The sequence below is a fragment of the Mustela lutreola genome, chromosome 10, assembly GCF_030435805.1.
Source record: "Mustela lutreola isolate mMusLut2 chromosome 10, mMusLut2.pri, whole genome shotgun sequence".
Classification (NCBI taxonomy): Eukaryota; Metazoa; Chordata; class Mammalia; order Carnivora; family Mustelidae; genus Mustela; species Mustela lutreola.
In genome coordinates this window covers 13053232-13071353 of record NC_081299.1, presented here as the reverse complement: position 1 = coordinate 13071353, position 18122 = coordinate 13053232, and the positions used below count along the sequence as shown (strand labels likewise).

At 54.7% G+C, this 18122-nt stretch overlaps 1 protein-coding gene across 2 annotated transcripts in view; it reads right to left on the bottom strand.

The window, feature by feature from the left end:
• The window catches only part of PAX7 (paired box 7), a 94879-nt gene that overhangs the window by 27257 nt on the left and 49500 nt on the right, over nt 1-18122 (bottom strand). For both annotated transcript variants that reach the window (XM_059136671.1, XM_059136673.1), the window contains exons 5-7: nt 17401-17600; nt 10924-11089; nt 9434-9636 (exon numbers count right to left, since the gene is read on the bottom strand). In XM_059136671.1, coding sequence (XP_058992654.1) covers nt 9434-9636; nt 10924-11089; nt 17401-17600 — 569 coding nt within the window. The remainder of the gene's footprint in view (nt 1-9433; nt 9637-10923; nt 11090-17400; nt 17601-18122) is intronic.

Sequence of the window (18122 nt, the reverse complement as noted above, 5' to 3'; positions counted from 1 at the left end):
CGAAGGCCTGCTGGGAAGCCCGGAAGGCCCAGGCTGGGGCCCCACGGGGGTGAGGAGGGGGTCCAGGACACAGAGGAGGGCCAGCCCCTGCCCACTGATCTAGGGGCTGTGACTCACGGGCTCGTACAAAGAACCCACAGAAATCGCAGACTCTGAGCGGGAAGGTTCCTAATTAGCAGCCGGACCATCTCTTGCATTGCACAGATGGGGAAACGGAGGCCCAGAGGGGAAGCATCTACCAAAGGTTGCACAGTGGGCGAGAAGCAGAGCTGGCAGGGAGCTCAGATCTCCTGAATTTCCAGTTGAAAACTGGCCACGCCAGACCTCTGGTCCCAGAAAAGAAATGGCCCAAGAGAAGGAGGAATAAGGCTCATTCGGTTTCTAATCAGAGCAGGGAGAAGCAGAGAGGAGGAAACTGTCACTTATTAATCTCTTACTATATGCCCAGGATGGTACTAGGTGTTTCTCATGAACATTCCCAAGGCCTTATTATTGCTCATAATCCTGCAGGGTGAGCAGTATCGGCCTCATCTAATAGCGGAGGAAACCGAGGCTTGGAGAGCTCATGTAACTTGCCTGTGGTCACAAAGCAAGGAAGCAGGAAGCTGGTGTCGGAACCCTGGGCTGTACGATCATTCCACCTGCCCATGACGCATCTGCACTAGACTCGGGTTTCGTACTTGCCCTGTGATTTGCTGTTGTCTTGCCAGCACCAGCCTCCTACCCCTTCCGTAAATATTGTCTCCCCTGAAATACACTTGGTTAGAGAGAGACAGCCATGTCGTTTCTTTTTTGAGCCTCCCTAGAAGCTGCCCTAGAAGCTGTGTTAGTAACAGGAGCTAGGGAAATGAACTTGAAGGGAATCGTAAGTAATGACATTCAAGTACAAACTAAATGATCAGCGGCCTCAAAAACCTTTTGGGAACAGAGCAGAGCATGTGATCAGGTTTCAGAGGCTTAGGGGCTCACCAGTGGTAGTTGGAGACCTACTATGTACCAGACGCTGGGGTCTGTGCAGTGCCAAAATGAATTATCAGCCACTGGGTGCTAAGGCCTCCCTCACTAAAGAGCACGTCCCTGCCATCCAGGCTCCCCTTCTCCCCTTGCTTGAGCACCCAGTCTCACTCTGCCTGTCATAAGCTCACACCCCTAGCTTCTCAAGGTGCACGGTCCAGATTGCTGCACCTGTTTTGGTGGTAGGCGAAAAAAACGGCCCAGAGCAGCCCCGACGGAGGGCAGCCCTTGACCTACATCTCTTTTCCAGACTCAGAGACGTGGACTCCAGATGCTGTCTTTCCAGAATCCCACCCAGTCCTCTAAGGAAGGAGAAAGGGCCAGGGGTGACCCTCCTACTCCTCCCTCGATGATAAAAAGACCCTAAAGTCACCCAGAAGCAATAAACCAGCCCCCCCCCCCCCAGTTCCTGGCATTTCCTGCACATAGGCATGACCTGACTTCCTCAACCCCAGTCTAGAAAGTTCCTGATCCCAGCCAGTCTCGCCTCCCCAGCCCCCCTCCACCCAGGAAAAAGGGGTGAGAAAGGCAGAGAAATAAACAGGGCTCTGTTTTCACAGGAGATGAGGCTCTGTCCTGGCCTCTCCCTGTGGGCTGGAGCTGAGCCTTTGATTGACGGGAGCAGGTGGTTTTGTTTGGCGAGGAGCTGCCGGGCAGGGGCGGGCAGGGGCGGCGGCGGTGGGGGATAACTCAGCTTTTCCCACTGAGGTGGGTTAACTGTGGACAAAGGCAAAGCTGGTTGTGAGAGCAGGATCTTGGGAGAGTTTGTCCCTCTAGGGACTGGCTGGGCTCAAGGATGCCCCGGGCCCCACGGCCGATTCTATGAGCCCCGGGACTCACCCCTGCCCTAGGGCTGGCCTAGCTAAGAGTCAAGGGGAAAGGACACTTGGGGTGCGGGGTCACCTGATGAGCTGAGCTGATACTACCCACCGCCCCCGCCTGGTGCCTCGATCAGGGCTCGGAAGAGAGGCTGGCAGATGTGGATGTGGCAGAGGGCTGTCCGGGAGCTGGACTAGCCCCGGGTACGAAGAAAGCCAGCAGGGGAGGGCCAATGCTGCTCAATGGCATTTGGCTTTAAGGCTAGGAAACTCTGGCCACAGACTGTAGCCCTTCCCACCAGCTGACCCCTGACCCCATTACTGTTGGTCACCATGAGAAATGGGTATGTGGGCTGGGTGGGGTGACTCAGCTCCTCTGTAATCCCGGGGAAAACCACTCAGCGTCAGAGCCATGTCCTTCCAGCCTGAGCCAGTCACTCTTTCCGTCCTTGCTCATCCTTTCCAGGGACCTGAGGCGGGCCAGCGGAGAGAGCCTTTCCCCGTGTTTTCTGCAGAAGAGGGCGCTTCCTGCGCCCAGCACCCTCTCTTCCCAGGACTGGGGTCAGGGGGACATACTACCCTGTCCTGGACTGGAAAGCGAATCAGGCATTTTCCAACTAATGGAAGGGAGGGTAGGAGAGCGAGGGGGGAAGGGAAGGAGGAAAGAGATAGAAGGGAGTAAGCAGAGTTGGAGGCCAAGATACAGATGCGGAGGCGGGGGTGGGGATGCAGGGAACGAGAGACGATTTAGAATTTAGTAAGCACCTTCTATGTACCAGGCATTTTACTCACATTCTCCCTTTATCCTCATGGCACCCCCTGAAAGGTAGGGATTATCACTCCCATTCTCAGGCGGAAAAAAATGAAGACCAGAGAGGTTAAGCAAGTTGCCTTAGGGCCACACAGCAACTCACTAAATGGCTGAATCAGAACTCCACCCCAGAGCTGCTTGATGGCAATGGGCCGAGCAGTGTCTTGCCCCTCTCTTCCTCCTACTGGGTGGTGGGGGGAGGGCCTGTGGGAGAGATCCCCGGGGAGAAGGCAAACCTGGGAGAGATCTTGAGAAGACACGGGGAAGGAAGCTGGAGGCAGAAGAGGCGCCCAGAAGGGAGGAGAAGGAAGGGCTGGGCGCCTCACTCGGCTGGGGGCTGGGGTTAAAGCCCCGTGTTCCTACAACCCACTAAGCTGGAGAAATGAATTCTGATCCCTCCAAAACCCAACCTTGGAAAATGTGCGAAAGAAGGGTCTCCTTTCAGGGGAGCAGGAAATCCTCCACACCTCCTCCCGATGCCCTGGTAATGCCAGGATGTCCCCAATCTGCTTTGAGGAATGGAGAGATTAAGAATAATAAAAAAATTGCAATAAAATACGTGTGAAGGAGGGGGTAATTGTGGACAAACGCAGCATTCAAATTCATTTTTCAGCTCTTTTACACACCATTTCAATCTTATTTTCTGCTTGTTAATGAGATCTTGTTGCCTGGGCTAGGCAAAACCTTCCAATATCGGGACGTAATTGCACATAATTTTCTCTCCTACCAGTGATTTGCATCAGTTTTTTAAAAATTCTGGGCTATTTAACACCCCACTATCCCCCTCCCGTCTTCCTGCCTACAAATCTCCCACTCCCTCCTCCTTCCTCATCCCTGGTCCAGCAAGACTCATTTTAAATGCTTATTATAAACGTAGTGTCGCCAATAAAGAGAAGAAAAAAAAAAAAGAAAAAACACAAGGAGGAAGTGATAGGAGAAAGAGGCACAGGGAGTTTCCAGAGCCCACCGCATGAGGGGCACAGCTCAGTTCCCCAGAGCCAGCGGTCATATTCCGCTGAGGGTCACCGCAAGGCACAGTGCGTGGTCCTGGCTCTGCCACTCAGAGGCTCTGTGGCCTTCAGCAAGTTGCTGAACCTCTCTGAACCTGTTTCTCCAGGCGGAGGGTTTCTGCAGAGTTTCAGTGACTTCCTAGAGCCAGAGTGCTTCCGTGGGATCTGGCTCTCTATAGGTATACGGCTCCCCTGGGGCCCTCGCAGAATGCCAGAAGGGGCATCTGTTATGGTGAGGCATTTGGATACCCCTTTCATAAAGAAATTAAAATAAAGCCTTGAGCTTTTAGGAGGAAGGGAAAGCTTAGCATTTGTGGATTCGGACTCTGAACCTGACCATGCCCCATGGGTGCCAACGTCAGCTTCACCAGATGGGGTGCAGGACGCACCTGGGGGGGGGGCAGCAGATAGAACAGCTAGCCCGGTGGGCTCTGGAAGCAGACCCTTCCCATCCCAGCGCTGCCACTTTCCAGAACCTACCACAGAGCCTGGCACATGGTAGGTGCATGGATGGATTTGGATGGATGGATGGCCCCAGACAAGTTGGTTTTCTCATCTATAATCTGAAAGTCACAAGATGTGGCCAAGACTCTGTTAGGGAAAGTGGTTATAGAGTTTATCTCTGTCCCAGCCGGCCCATCAGGAGCGTCTACTCCACGTTAGCTGTCGCCGTAATTATTCTGGGCAAAAGAGGGGAAGGAGAGGAGAACATCAAGGAGCCGAAAAGGACAAAAAGACTTGCTGTTCGGGGATCGTGGCTATGTGAGAACCGTACACTTAGAGTACGTTTCGGGAGTTCAGTGTAGGAAAAGGTAAATATGTAAATCCCTTGTACAGGTTCCTTCCCCTTAAGCTCCAGAGTGGAGCAAAGGACACGATGAATGTGGAGCGAGATGAGCGGAGGTGGCCAGGAAGAAACACCCCCGTTCTGGGAGGCAGCGGCAGGAGCCCTTGGCTGGGGGGTTGGGGTTCTGGGGGGCCTGGAGCAATTCTCACTCCCTGTCTGGGCCTCAGTTTCCACTTCCAACTCTGACAGAATCTGCATCTAAAAAGCCGGAGGGTTTGGGGAGCTCAAGCCAAGGATGCGCCATCCATAGATAAAACTCTACCCGTAGATGCCCTAGGGCAGCGGTAGAAGCCAGGGCTCTCCCAGAGAGCTCCCAATTTGAGGGGATCCTGAAGAAGCCCCCAGCACAAGCACAAGCCCCCCCCCTGCCCGTAGCCTTCAGCAAAACGACAGGACTGCACTCTTGCCCTAAGCTGTCCCAGGCTGTTTTTTTAATCTAAGAGCCATTTCCAAGGACCTCAGCCTAGGGGATCTGCGAATCCTAGTTCCCTACATCTCGTGGGCAGTACACTGACCCTCGAACAACATGGGTTTGAATGTGTGGGGACACTTCATACGCTCTGCCCTGGACCCCGCCTCTCACATAACAAACAGTTACGGGGTGCCTCGTCTGTGCCAGGCGCTGTTCTAGATGCTGTTTCAATGACTACAGCACAGCCCCGCTGCACATGTATTTTCTCTTCCTTATGCTTTTCTTCTTATGATTTTCTTTCTTTCTTTCTCTTTTAAGATTTTATTTATGTATTTGACACAGAGAGAGAGATCACAAGTAGACAGAGAGGCAGGCAGAGGGGAAGGGGGAAACAGGTTTCCTACTGAGCAGAGAGCCGGATGCCGGGCTTGATCTCAGGCGTGATCCTGAGATCATGACCTGAGCAGAAGGCACAGGCTTAACCCACTGAGCCATGCAGGTGCCCCTCTTATGGTTGTCTTATGACAACATCTCTAGCTCACTTTCTCGTAAGAATGCAGTATAAAAGAAATAGAACCTACAAAACAGGTATCCGTGCCCTATTTACCTTCTCACTAAGGCTTCAGGGCAATGACAGGCTATTAGTAAAGTTTTGGGGGAGTCAAAACTTGGACATGGATTTTCAGATCTGTGGGGGTGGGCACCTCTCATCCCCACATCGTTCAAGGGTCAACTGCTTTGGTTTTCCTTGTACATCTTCAGAAAGACCCCATGTGCAAAACTGGGGACGTCTGCGTGCTGAGCACCGAGTCCCTGATCTTCTAAAGCTGGGCTTTGGGGTGGGGTTATGAGGGAACCAAGCCTCACTGGTGTCTGAAGTCTTCTCATCCAGGACATGGGTTGAATGAGGTTTCCCCTCCATCTCCACTGAGCAGAATGGGAGAGGATTTCTTCTGCCAATCTCCATAAAGGAGGGTAAGCATTTATATTTCTGAGGTCACAGGGTGGTGTCAGTTCTGGTCTCAGGCTCCAGAGAGGAGGGCAGAATCCTGGTTTTGCTACCCAAGTAGTGAGGGTAGAGGAAACACTCAGAACAGGGTGCGGGCCACAGGGGCTTGCAAGTTTAGCTGCCCTTGCCAAAGCAGTATTAGATACATTGCGTGAACTTGCAGTTTTATTATGTATTATCTGTCTGTCCTGTTAGACCGCCGGCTGCATGAGGGCGGTGAGGGGGGGGGTCTTCATCTCTGATGTGCACTGATTTATCCCCAGGGCCTAGAAGAGTGCCCAGCACATGGCAGGCACTCCGTAACTCTTTGTTCTCTGACACCCAGGGTGCAGGGTCCAAGGCAGAGCTGAATCAGTGGTTTTTCCATGGGATTCTGCTGGGCAGGTCTCTCCTTGGAGACTCTGAGGCCTGACAGCCCCTACTTCCCAGGCTGGGTCTGAGACAAAGACCCAGGTCGGGCCCTGGGAGGGGGGGCTTCTCCAGGCAGCAGCGCACAGACCAGTGTGAGGAGCACATGCTCAGCAGAGCCCCAAGTTCATTTCCCAAAAGAATCACTTTGGGCTTTCGTAAGAACAAGGACTAAGGCTACCTGCGGTCTGAGAGGAGGAGAAGCCCCATCCCAGACGGAGCCCACCCCATCCCTCTTGCCCACATGAGCTCCGGACAACCACCCTGCTACTGGGGGGCGGAGGATGAGACCCAAGGAAGTAGATCTGTCCTGGTGGAGAGCGCCAGCCCGCACCCCTCCCGAGATGGCGCCCATGTGCCCGATCGTGCAGTTGGCCCGCTCAGAGGGAGGAGGGGCCGTCCCGGGACTCACAAATACCAGGAACTCTTGTAAAGACCCAGAAACATCCCCGGCTGCCCCCTTCCTCCGGAAGCAATTGAAGCTTAACCCCGGCCATTCACACGGGCAGAAGCACACACAGCCTGCCCTCCTGTCCCCACTCCGTGCAGCCCCCTCTCCCTGCCGGCAGCTGTTCACCTCCTGGTCCCCTCTGCCCCCGTCAGACCCTCCATCTGTCTTCACACCTTTGGTGGGAACCTCTGGACAAGTCTCCAGAGTTGGCCCAATCCATCATGTCCTCAGAGCCTCTCTGCCTGAAGTGGGGAAGGGGGGAGCCTCCCAAGCAAGGGTCTCTGGGAGGAGAGGCGAGGGTCCAGCTCAGGCAGGGAGAAGGTCAGGCTACTGGCTGCTTACAGTAATGGCTGTTTTTTTCCCCTCCTTTTTCTCTTTTTATCCTCCTTCCCTGAGGCTTGTTTCTGGGCTCACACAGGTCCTGGGACATCCTTACTTTTTACCGCATCCCTGAGCCAAGCTCCAGAAGCCAGAGGCCTTTTATTTGCTTGTCCCTTCTCTGCCCTGTGACAAAACTGGGCTTTGGGGAGAAACCTCAGCCCATGCCGAGACAGTGGGTTGCGAGTCGGCAAGACGGTGCCCTAGACTCTGGGCTCTGCCCGGCCAACGGGTCCCTGGTCCCCATTCATGAAGTGAGAAGGCTGGCCCATATAATCTGATCTTTGGACTTCCGAGTGATGCTCCTGTGACCTGTCTCATACCGTGAGGCCAGGCCTGGACTGCATCCTCAGGTGTGGAGACCTCGGGTCTCCATGGCCACGGTCACCAAGCCAGCTCTTGGGTCCTGTCCTGTCCGTCTCTTGACTCTCTGGAAGGTTAGCTCAGCCAGTGTGTGCTCAGTACTGAAGCCATGGCCTTGAGCCTCAAAGACGCCAGCTACATTCCAGCAGGTAAACGTTCTGGTTTGCCGGCTGCATCATCCCCGCCCCATAATGGGCGCTCCAACAGGACGTGGTGCACCACCGTTAGGAGCTCTGCAAGGAGCTGGTCAAGTCCCCCAGGGCTCAGCTCTGCCCTGGACCTGGGCGACGTGCTTCATGCCTGTCCGCTCACAGCTTCCTCAACAGCCCTATGAGATGGATGCTAGTGTCATCCCCATATCATGGATGGGAAAAATCAGGACAGAGAGAGGTGAAGGAATCTCACCCACAAATAAACGATGACACGAAAATGCAGTCAGCTGTCAACCACACTCGCTAACAGAGGCAAGCAGGGATGAACCCAAACCAGGCAGAAAATGAACATTCTTGCAAAGGTCTTAGACCAAGGGTTGGCAATGGGTTTTCTCTAAGGGCCAGAGAGCGAACACTCTTTGCTTTGTGGGCCGGGTGGTCTGTTTCGAAATTTCTCAGCTGTGGTGTTATAGCCCCAAAGCAGCCATAAATACGTAAATAAATGGACATGGCTATGTGCCAATAAAACTTTATTGACAAAAACAAGAAACTAGATGGATATGGCCAGGGGGCTGGAGCTGACCTTCCCTTTGGTCCCCTTTTTTCTTCACGTAACAGATTTCTCACGCTAATTGAATCATCTTGGCGATGGGGGGTTGGCAAGAGGACTAATGTTTTTTGGTCCCTATTTGGTGTCAGGCTGGGTGCTAAGGCTTTGGCCAGTTAGACGCTAAGTTCAGAAAACACCCTTCTTAGGAGGTCAGCAACACCTGGTTTGATCACTCTTTAGTTCTATGGGGGACCAACCGAGGCTCAGCAATGCTAACTTCCCAATGCCCTGAGCAGTGGAGATGGGATTTAACCCCCTGCAAGACTCCAGCTTTCCTACCCAAAGCACAACAGTTCAGAAAAGCTCGCGCCACGTGTGTCCCCATAGACACGAGGGAGGCGACTCAGAAGGCAGGAGGAAGGGTGAAACCAACCTTGGATATAATTCTTTCCTCTGTGGGTATTTGAGAGCCTGCTGTAGCCCCAGAAAAGAACTCTCAAGGTCACATGTATCACCACATCCTGCCCCCCAGACCCACTGGTCACTGCCATCAGCCTCAGCCCTGTCTTTCTGACTTGATCTAAGGGCAGTCCCATGACTTCTGACAGCAGGAGTAGGCACTGAAGGACTTCGCCAGCAACCCATTGGACTTGAGAGAATGAGCTCCAAGACCCCATAGGGACCCCATGGGAGACCCCATGAGGTTCCCAGTCTAGAACTCTAGAACCTTAGCTGTGTTTCTCACTACCGATCGGATGCTGCCTCTCACTCACAGGTCACTCCTGGGGAAAGGCAAGAGATGGAGCCCAGGACGGCATCCAGAACCTGGTTCTAGAACAAAGTGCGAAGCACGGTCAGCATCCCATAGGAAACGGTACAACCCACACAATGTGTGAAAATACCCGACTTTTATGGACCGAGCAGCCATGAGGTGGGTGGAGGGCCAGTTTCAAAAGCTCTGGGGGACTGTCAAGCCAGGAGCACATCTATAATGTGGTCTCTGTGTGCTGCTGGTGGCCAGAGCCCTTTCTCCGCAGCCGCCTGCTGGGTCACCAGGACCTGCGGCTTGAAGAACATGAACCCAGGGCGAAGGATCCCAGAACACTGCCCCGTGAAGGTGGAAGGAGCATCTCCACTTCCCACTGTAGCTCTCTCCAAGGTACCCAAGAGTCTGCCATTTCCCGGGCACCAGTCTGGTGAGGCCACCTACCTGGGGAGACAGGCCGTTGCTGACGGGGTTCATGTGGTTGGAGGACGCCGCCGGGTTCATGAAGCTGTCCGAGTAGCTGGAGAAGCTGTGGCGGGCTCCGTAGGCAGAGCTGGTGTCGGCGGCTGCGGCGGCCGCGGCCAGCCCCCCCTGGTGCATGGTGGACGGAGGGAGCGGCTGCGGCCGGTGCACAGTGCTGCCCCCATCTGCGGAGAGACCCAGAAGACGGCCTGAGCGAGGGGCCCCAGCCCAGGGATGGTGGAAGTCCCAGCACAGGGAAAGAAGCACTTGCTTGGAAAACAAGCCAGAAGCCTCCTCCTCCCAGTGTCTACCCAGCAGAGGGAGGGGACCACCTACTCTCACTACTCAGGATGGGGCAAGCTGGCTTCTGGGCTGGGCACGAGGGACTAGCCAAGTCTGGACAGACAGCTAAGCAACGTTCCACGTAAACTCCAAGGCAACTGTGAGCCAGCCATGTTGCTCAGTGTTTGGCACACAGTAGGTGCTCAATAAGTGTCCTCTGGACTCAGAGTCACGCCTTGTTGGGAATTCTGTTAATCTACCCAGACCTGTCCCGATAGCATTTGTGGGGACCAACCACTTGCCTGGCGCCTTTACAAGCACTGGCTAAGGGTTTGAAGCAAGAATACTGTTCCCATTTTACAGATGAAGAAACCAAGGCTTGGGAGGGTCGGGGCACTTGTGCAAGGTGATAAGGCTAGTGAGTGGTGGGCCCAGGGTTTGAGCTGCTGTTTCCGTTCCTGGCTGTAGGGTTGCTGTTTTGCTTTGCCAGGGTTCCTCCACGCAGCCTTCCAGAGGACGGGACAATCCTCCATTTTTCATCAAGAATCATAGGGAAGGTCCCCTGCCTCCTGGGCTTCCAGAATTCCAGACTGCTAGCCCTTTAAGAGGGAGCCATAGGGACATCAAGTAGTAGGACTGCTAATGTGTGCTGGGAGGGGAAGAGAGTTGGTGGGCTGGGGCAGAATGGAAGGAAGGTCTCGGAGGGAGGGTAGCCTTGTATGTCACTTCTATGTTTTAATATGACTGCAGGAGAGGCACATGACTTTACAGTGTGAGAAGCTCGGTGCTAAAAGTGTATGGGAAGGCTATGTTGTGCCCTCACCTGAATGCTCTGTGGTCTGTGGGCAGAACCAAGAAGTTTAAGGCCAAGACCTGTGTGTGTGTGTGTGTGTGTGTGTGTGTGTGTGTGGTAATAGTCTATCCATATGCAAATAGACAAATGGTCATTTAAAAAAAAATAGCCCTGGGGCAGCTGGGTGGCTCAGTTGGTTGAGCATCTGAGTTGGGTTCAGGTCATGATCTTAGGGTCCTCCACTCATGCTCACTCGCTCTCTCTCTCTCTCTCACGTAAATAAATAAAACCTTTAAAACTTAGCCCTTATGATTCCTTTTTGGTTAAGGAAGGGAGGAACGTGGGGGTGGGGGTGAAAAGGTGTGGTTGGAGTACCCTGACAAGCTTGCACACTCACCTTGAGAGATGGTGGTAGTGGGGTAGGTGGAGTCCGGCAGCTGGTAGGGGGGCAGCGTGGGCATGCCGGTGGGCGGGAAGCCCCCGGGCAGAAGGTGGTTGAACGCTGCCAGCTGGTTGGCTCCTGCCTGCTTACGCCAGCGGGCGCGGCGGTTACTGAACCAGACCTGGGGGGGTGGAGAGCGGAGAGTGGAGAGCCCTCAGCCCGCCTCCGAGTGGAGAGCTGAGCCACAGCTAGAACCGGTCGCCGAGCCATCACCCTCTGTCCAACCAGGATCCTCCTCTGTGGAGGATCCCCTCCTCTGTGGAGGTCCCCAGCCTCCTGCAGCTCGGGATAGCGGGCAGAGGCCTCCTGTGGGTGTGATCCCAGCCTGTCCTCACCACCAGCGAGGGGAATATCATTGTTATCCCCATTTTACAGATGAGCAAACAGTGATGCAGAGACAGCAGGGGACTCGTCCACGTGATAGGGTGAGCAGGATGCGCAGCCAGGTCCGGGAGGACTCTGGGTGCAGTGTTCCTTCCACTGTAGCGGCTCCTGTCCTAAAGGACATCCGTGGGGGACCACCCTCATTCTAACACATGCTGCCCCCCACCTGGCCAGAGCCACTGGCCAGAGACAGATGCAAGAACCAGTCCTTTGTTCAGAGCCAAGTGGCTTGGCTTTGCTAAATTCTGTTTACCCAGCACAGGCCCCCTCGATCTGGAAAACCCACCTTACACAGACACAGGCATTCATTAGGCATCCGTGGAAAAATAACCTAACACATTTGAGGCTTCCTCTGCTCCAAGCCCTGGGCTGATGCTTCACGTCTGTCCATACAGAGACCCATGAGATACATCCCTTTAGACCCATTTCATGGAAGGGGAAACTGAGGCTCACAGAGGTCAAATACTTTGCCCAAGGCCACACAGTTGGCTGTAACGAAGCTGAGGTTCAAACTTAAATCAGTCTGACTTTCTAAACTCCCCTGTCTGGATTTGCAATGAGTTCTGGGCCCAAAAAGGGGAATGAGTGTGGGACCCAAGGGTTGCTTCGGGGGGTGGGAGGTTCTTTTCCACCCATGGGCTTTTCACATGCTGTTCCCTCTAACCGAGACCCTCTTCCCGCTGGCAACTCCTCCACCAGCAGGCTCGGTGGCAACGCCTCCTCCTCTCTGATTCCCTAATCACCGCATCTGAGGCAAGTTCAGGCATGTCCTGCCTCCTCGCCAGAGGCCCCCAGCTTCCTCATGAGCTCCCCACCACACACGCACTTAGTCTACGTATTTGTTTCTGGGCTATGCTTCTCTTTGTCTCCCTCTCCGGTTCTAGTCCCATGGGCAGAGGCCACACCCTCCTTGCTCAAGGATTAGGGCTCCATAGGTGCTCACGGAATACTTGTTGAATGAACGAACGAACAAAGGAATGAACAAGGCTATAGAGACATGCTCTGGTGTGTCTTTGCCAGGGCTGGTGCCGTAAGTCTCAGTTGGGAGCCAACCGCTGCACCCAATGAAGACCTTGACCTGTCCTGGCATAGGATCACTTAAGATCCCCTCCCCCAACCGGTAGACCATGTCCATGGACACGGGGGGCGGGGTGGTGAAGGCAGTCTCAGTTGGATGGTGGGGAGCAGAGTGCTTCTGTGCCCCTGGTGTCTTTCGTTTTCTGGATCCTTCTGGAGGAGAGGAGCTCTGCTTAATTTTCCGAGACAGATGAACAGAAAAGCTGCCTCTGACGCGTTGAAGACGCGCAGAGAAAGGAGAGGAGGTGGTCAGATCAGAAGTGAAAAATGGGCTTTGGGTCAAAATTAAGGTCCCGGCTTCTTCCCAATCCCCAGGGGGCTCCTGGTGGGATGGATGCCAACTGTTGGACCGAGGAGCTTCTGAACCCATGAAAAGGGGGCAGTGTCTCCTCACTCCCTGCTTCTGGGAGAGGGGGAGGGGCTCATGTTGTTTTCATTCTGTGTTTCCCAAGGGGTGTGCCTCCTAGCACCCCATGCGGGAGGAATATCCCAGACAGCAGACCTTAAAGAGCCCTGAACCGCTCTGCTTGTCCTCTAGGCCATCTGGGTGTCGGGGAGACAAGGTTTGGGCTTGGTGCTGATGGGGCCTCAGTGCCTGGCTAACACCTGCTGAGCTTCCTTTTTAGCACACAGAGAGGAGCCCCAGCCTGTGCTGTTCTCCTGCGGGACATCCACCGTGTTTTTCGGCCTTCCCTCGTGTTTCCAGAGGCCTTCCTTATGTAACAGTGGTAGATGCTTTCACTTGAAAATATATCGATTTTATTTTAGAACTGAATTACAATCTGCGTAACCTGTATTATGTGGCAGCAGTCTCGAAGCTGGTCCGAGAATGACTTAGCTGTGGGACCTGCTGCGCCCGTGTGGCACGCTGCCGCTGTCCCTTAGCTGGGGGTCACCCCTTCCTCGAAGGAAGAATACTGAAGGAGGTTGGAAACGTCCTCCCCCCCCCCCATCCTTCCTGGTCTTTTCCTTCTCGCTCCTTCCTTCTCATCTCAAACCCTCGCTGGGACTCTGCTCTGTGCCAAGCCAGATGCCAAAGATGGAGAACAGAACAGGACAGTCCTAGCCTTCCTTCAAGCTGCCCTCTGCCTGGGCACGTGACAGACAAGGCAAAGAATGCCTATTTCCAGGGCAGTAAGCTCAGGGGACATACAGGTGCTGGGAGGAGGTGTGAGGATGCGCTTCCGACTTCACCTCTCAGAATCTGGGAGGACTTCCTGGAGGAGATGACACGCCCTTTGCTGTCAATTCTCTCACCTCTTCTTCCTCTATTGTTCTGTTTTCCCTGGAATGCCTCCTTCCTGGCAGGCACCTCCCTCCTCACAAAGTATAACAGGATGATTAAGAGCAGGGACTCTAGAGCCCGACAGCCTCGGCTCGATTCCTACCTCTAACTCCTAGCTAGGATGGGCAAATTCCCTTAACCCTCTGTGCCTTTGCTTCTTTGTACCTAACACTGGCAATCCCCTCCGGTGCTTCTGGACCTCCAATGAGTTCACACTGGCCAAGTGCTTAGAACAACATGTGCAACTCTCATCCTTCTAGAAAAGCCTCTGATGGCTAAGCTGGGGGAGCTCTTAGCCAGCAACCGCGGCAAGTGGCCCATTCACAGGAGGGGAGCGGAGGCTTCGGGAGGGACAGGGGTAGCCCCAGCACCCACCCAGAATCCCCGATCAGCGCTGCATTCTTTGAGAGCAGAGGCCGAGTTTTGGTAACCATTTTTGATCCTTCTATCAATACCTTGCCCTGGGAGCAGGACGCTGCGGGAAGCAGCTTTTACGGAGCTGAATATTCCATCTGGTCCTTCTCTGGATGGAGCACAGAAGAAAAGAACGGGACAGGCGGACTTGGGTTCAAGTCCCAGCACTGGTGCTTCGTAACTGTGTCTTTAGGACATTTCTGTCCTCCACTAAAGCTCAGGTTTCTCACCTGGAAAGGGAGTGACTGACCGTACCGACCTTCTAGGATTACAGGGAGGATGCTAAGGATAACATAGGTGGAACACATCGTCCCTAGCACAGAAGAAGGGCGCGATAAACACGATCTACTCTTAGGGAAAGATGCAGTCACCGTAGTTCATCAGCGAGTTCTTCTAGTGCTTCTAAAATGGGATTCCATTCAGGGTGGCTCTGTTTCTGGAGGAAATACGCAGGCTCAGAGATCCCTGCACTTGGGACAAAGTGGATTTGTTTACCTCCAAGGAAGATGCGCGGTTGGCCCCCAGCTGTTTAAAAATGAAGATTCTTCCAGAGGAAGTTACTGGTCCCCAGGCATGTGTCCTCCTGCCTGACCCCCTTCCCCACACTTCCTGGTGGCTTGCTGCCTGCCGGCGAGACAGGGGTGTCTCCCCCAGACATCACAGATGCCAAGTGACACCTGCAGGCTTCAAAAGCCCGCTGGAGCAGAGCCCAAGGGAGGGAACGTATCTGGGTTACTAGAACCCCGCCTGACATGTGTTCCTGTTTCCTTGTTTCCTGGGCTACAGCTCCGTGACAGCAGAGATTTCTGTCTGCTGGGTCCCCGGCGCCTAGACCAGCGACCTGCATGGGAAAGGTGCTCCGTTAAGTGAGCGCCAGAGGAAGGCACCGGGAGTTCCCATGGTGGCCAGGATCAGAACCATCAAGAACAGGTGCAGCTTAATGAGACTGTACCCCGCCTGCGGCGCTTCTGTGTGCCAGCCACTTCTTAACATTGAGTGTGTGTTTTTCTCATGTGGGAACACTGAACCCTCAGAGTAAGGGGGGCTATTAATGTCACCTCCACTTAACTAAGGCCAGAGGGATGTCCAGGTGGAGCTGGACCTCACACCTCGGCATCTGGCTCTGAGCCTGCTCTGACCGGCTCTACCCTCCCACCACCTCACTGGGGCCACTGAGATGACATGTCTCAGGACTGCAAAATCCCAGAACCACAGACTCTTAGAAACAGAGACCCGAGACCCCAACACCATAGGCTCGGCGCAGTGCTCAGAAGGCTTTGAGCTCCCTGCCCGACTACCCACAGCAGGAGCACTCTCACCAGCTTTTCTGATCCACTGGACATTGTACTTTGGCTTGAATGCTTCTAGTAATGGAGATCTCATCACCTCACCAGGCAGCTCTGATTGTCAGTAAATAAGGATCCTAGAACTTTAAGGAGCGTTGGTGATCATTCAGATCCTTGCCTTTATTTACAGATGGGAAATGAAGTCTCAGGAAGGGAAACTGATCGGTTGAAGGTGATTCAGCTGATTAGAGTCAGAGACCAATGCAAACCCAGGCCTGTGGCTCCCAGTCCCACCATCAGCGGCCTCTTAGCTGCCTCTTCCAAATCTCTCCTCCAGGCCAAATGTTCTATCAATATTCCTGTCCTGGTTTTTCGGGAGTCAACCTTTGTTTGTCCTTTTAAAACCCAACATATATGGACCTCTGCCCTGCTGGGATTAAGCTAAGTTCTCAGGCTAAAATTGGGAAGACTCACTGCCTTGGGGGAGCCCAAAGGATGGCAGAGGGGTCAGCATGAGCAAGAAGTCTGCCTTGGCTCCCTCGTTATGCATTTGCCTGGGCTCTGCCTGCTCCCCCTATTCCCAGCCCCCCTCCGTCCTTGGACCTTGAGTGACACCTGTTTCTGGGTCCCCTGGGCCAATAAAAGCACGGCCCTGACAGCCAGGAAATTTTACAAGGCACAGTCAGGCTTCAAGGTGGTGGGAAGCAGCCGCAGCCGCCAGACGTGGGAATGAGAAAGCACCCAGGAATGTGCCCAGGAGAACAGCTGCAGGAGGATCAGAGCCGGGGGAGGGAGGCCCGGAGCCCAGGGCAGGCTCAGATATCAGCCTGCAGAGCAGGGGTGGGAATGAGACGAGCTGGCTGCTGCCGCCTGCTCCCTTCCCCTGGGGGTCTTCCTCAAAGGCAGCCACGGACCCGCTACTCCAGGAGTGGGGGTGGGGAGGGTGGAGAGAAGTACACTGGCTCCATACCAGCTTGCTTCTAGAACTTTCCCTACTGCTTTCAAATCCTAGGCTCTGAGTCAACCTCTTCCTTCCCCATGGAAAAAACTTGGGCTCTGGATTCCTTCGGGACTGAGTTCCGGGGGCCCAGCTCTGTGCCCCTGGGCATGCCTCTTCTCCAAGCCTCTTTCCGCCCCTGTGGCTTGCCCGGAGGTGCCAAGCCTGACAAGGTGGTCTTAGGTTCCACCAGGTCATGTGTGAGAAGGCTCAAAGTGGGTGCCCAGCAAAGGCTGCTTGCGCTCGGCTGGGAGTCCCTAGTGAACAGTTTGGGGGGCCCTCCTACAGACCCGTCTCCCTCGCTCGCTGAGAAGACGGGCCAGGAATGGGTCCCCTCAGGAGATGCTCAATGGAACCCTCTGTCTTCCTCCCTGACCTGGGGACAGGAGACTGCTCCCTCCCCCACTGCTGGCCAGGTGGCAGGTGAGGGCCAGGCTGAGCCCAGGCAGGCTCAGCTCCTTCTCCACCTCCCCCGCCCCCAGCCCCCCTGATGAGGAACCACACTCATGGGCATGGAGGGAGTGTTCAAGGTCTGCCCATCCTCCCTCTGATGCTTCTAACCCACCAGGAACGTGTCTGCTCCGTGTGCTTCCATGCTGCCTGTAACGGGAAGCTCTTCACCTGTCTTAAGAAGCTAGGCCACTCACCAATTTCCCTTCTAGTCACTTCCTTCCCTTATCAGAGACCTGGAGCCGTTTATGCATCCTGAGCCCTCTCTTCTGGCCCTTCCCTGGAGGCCTGAACACAATCCAGCAGGCCTCGCTGCACGTCCTGGCTCCCCCAGGGCTGCCCACCCTGTGCTCAGTGAGTCAAGCAGCACTTACTGCCCGTTTACTCCGCATTACGTGCCTCGTCTACACAGTCCCTGGACCACCCGCTGGAGAGCCCTCTGGGGGTCCACTCAACCCTGGGACACCGGCCACCTCCACCTTCTCCGTTCCGCCAGCTTCAGTATGCCCGCAGGGCAAACACCCACGGCCCCGTCTCACCTGCACACGTGCCTCCGTCAGCTTGGTCCTCTGCGCCAGCTCCTCGCGGGTGTAGATGTCCGGGTAGTGGGTCCTCTCGAAGGCCTTCTCCAGCTCCTCCAGCTGCTCAGCCGTGAACGTGGTCCGACTGCGGCGCTGCTTGCGTTTCAGAGGGAGGTCGGGTTCTGACTCCACGTCCGAGCCCTCGTCCAGCCGGTTCCCTGCAGCAGAAGGAGCGGGCCGAGTGAGACGGAGGGGCGCTTTGTGCCTGCCTATCCACCCACTGCCGCGCTGACCGCCAGATCGCTCCTGAGCTCAGGAAGCGTGTTTCCCACAGCACTGCTCACCAGAGCGATGGGGGGACGCAAACTCCATGCCCAGCCTCAGGGCACTGGCTACATACTTTGTGGCATGACTGGTCTTGCTTTTAAATCCCCTATAGTTGGGTACTTGGGTTAGTTCCACTGACACGGAAGGATGGCCATGACATAGGACTCAGAGTAGTTCCATGATGAAATACATTTGCTGAAATTTCCTACAACTATATTCTTCAAGATGAGAGAATTTTGCTGTGCATGAACTGTATCTCCATATACCTAACTTGAAGAAAAAGGCAGGGTAGGGGCACCTGGGTGGCTCAACTGGTTAAGCCTCTGCTTTTGGCTCAGGTCATGATCTCAGGGTCCTGGGATGGAACCCCGTTTTGGCCTCTCTGCTCAGCGGGAAGCCTGCTTCTCCCTCTC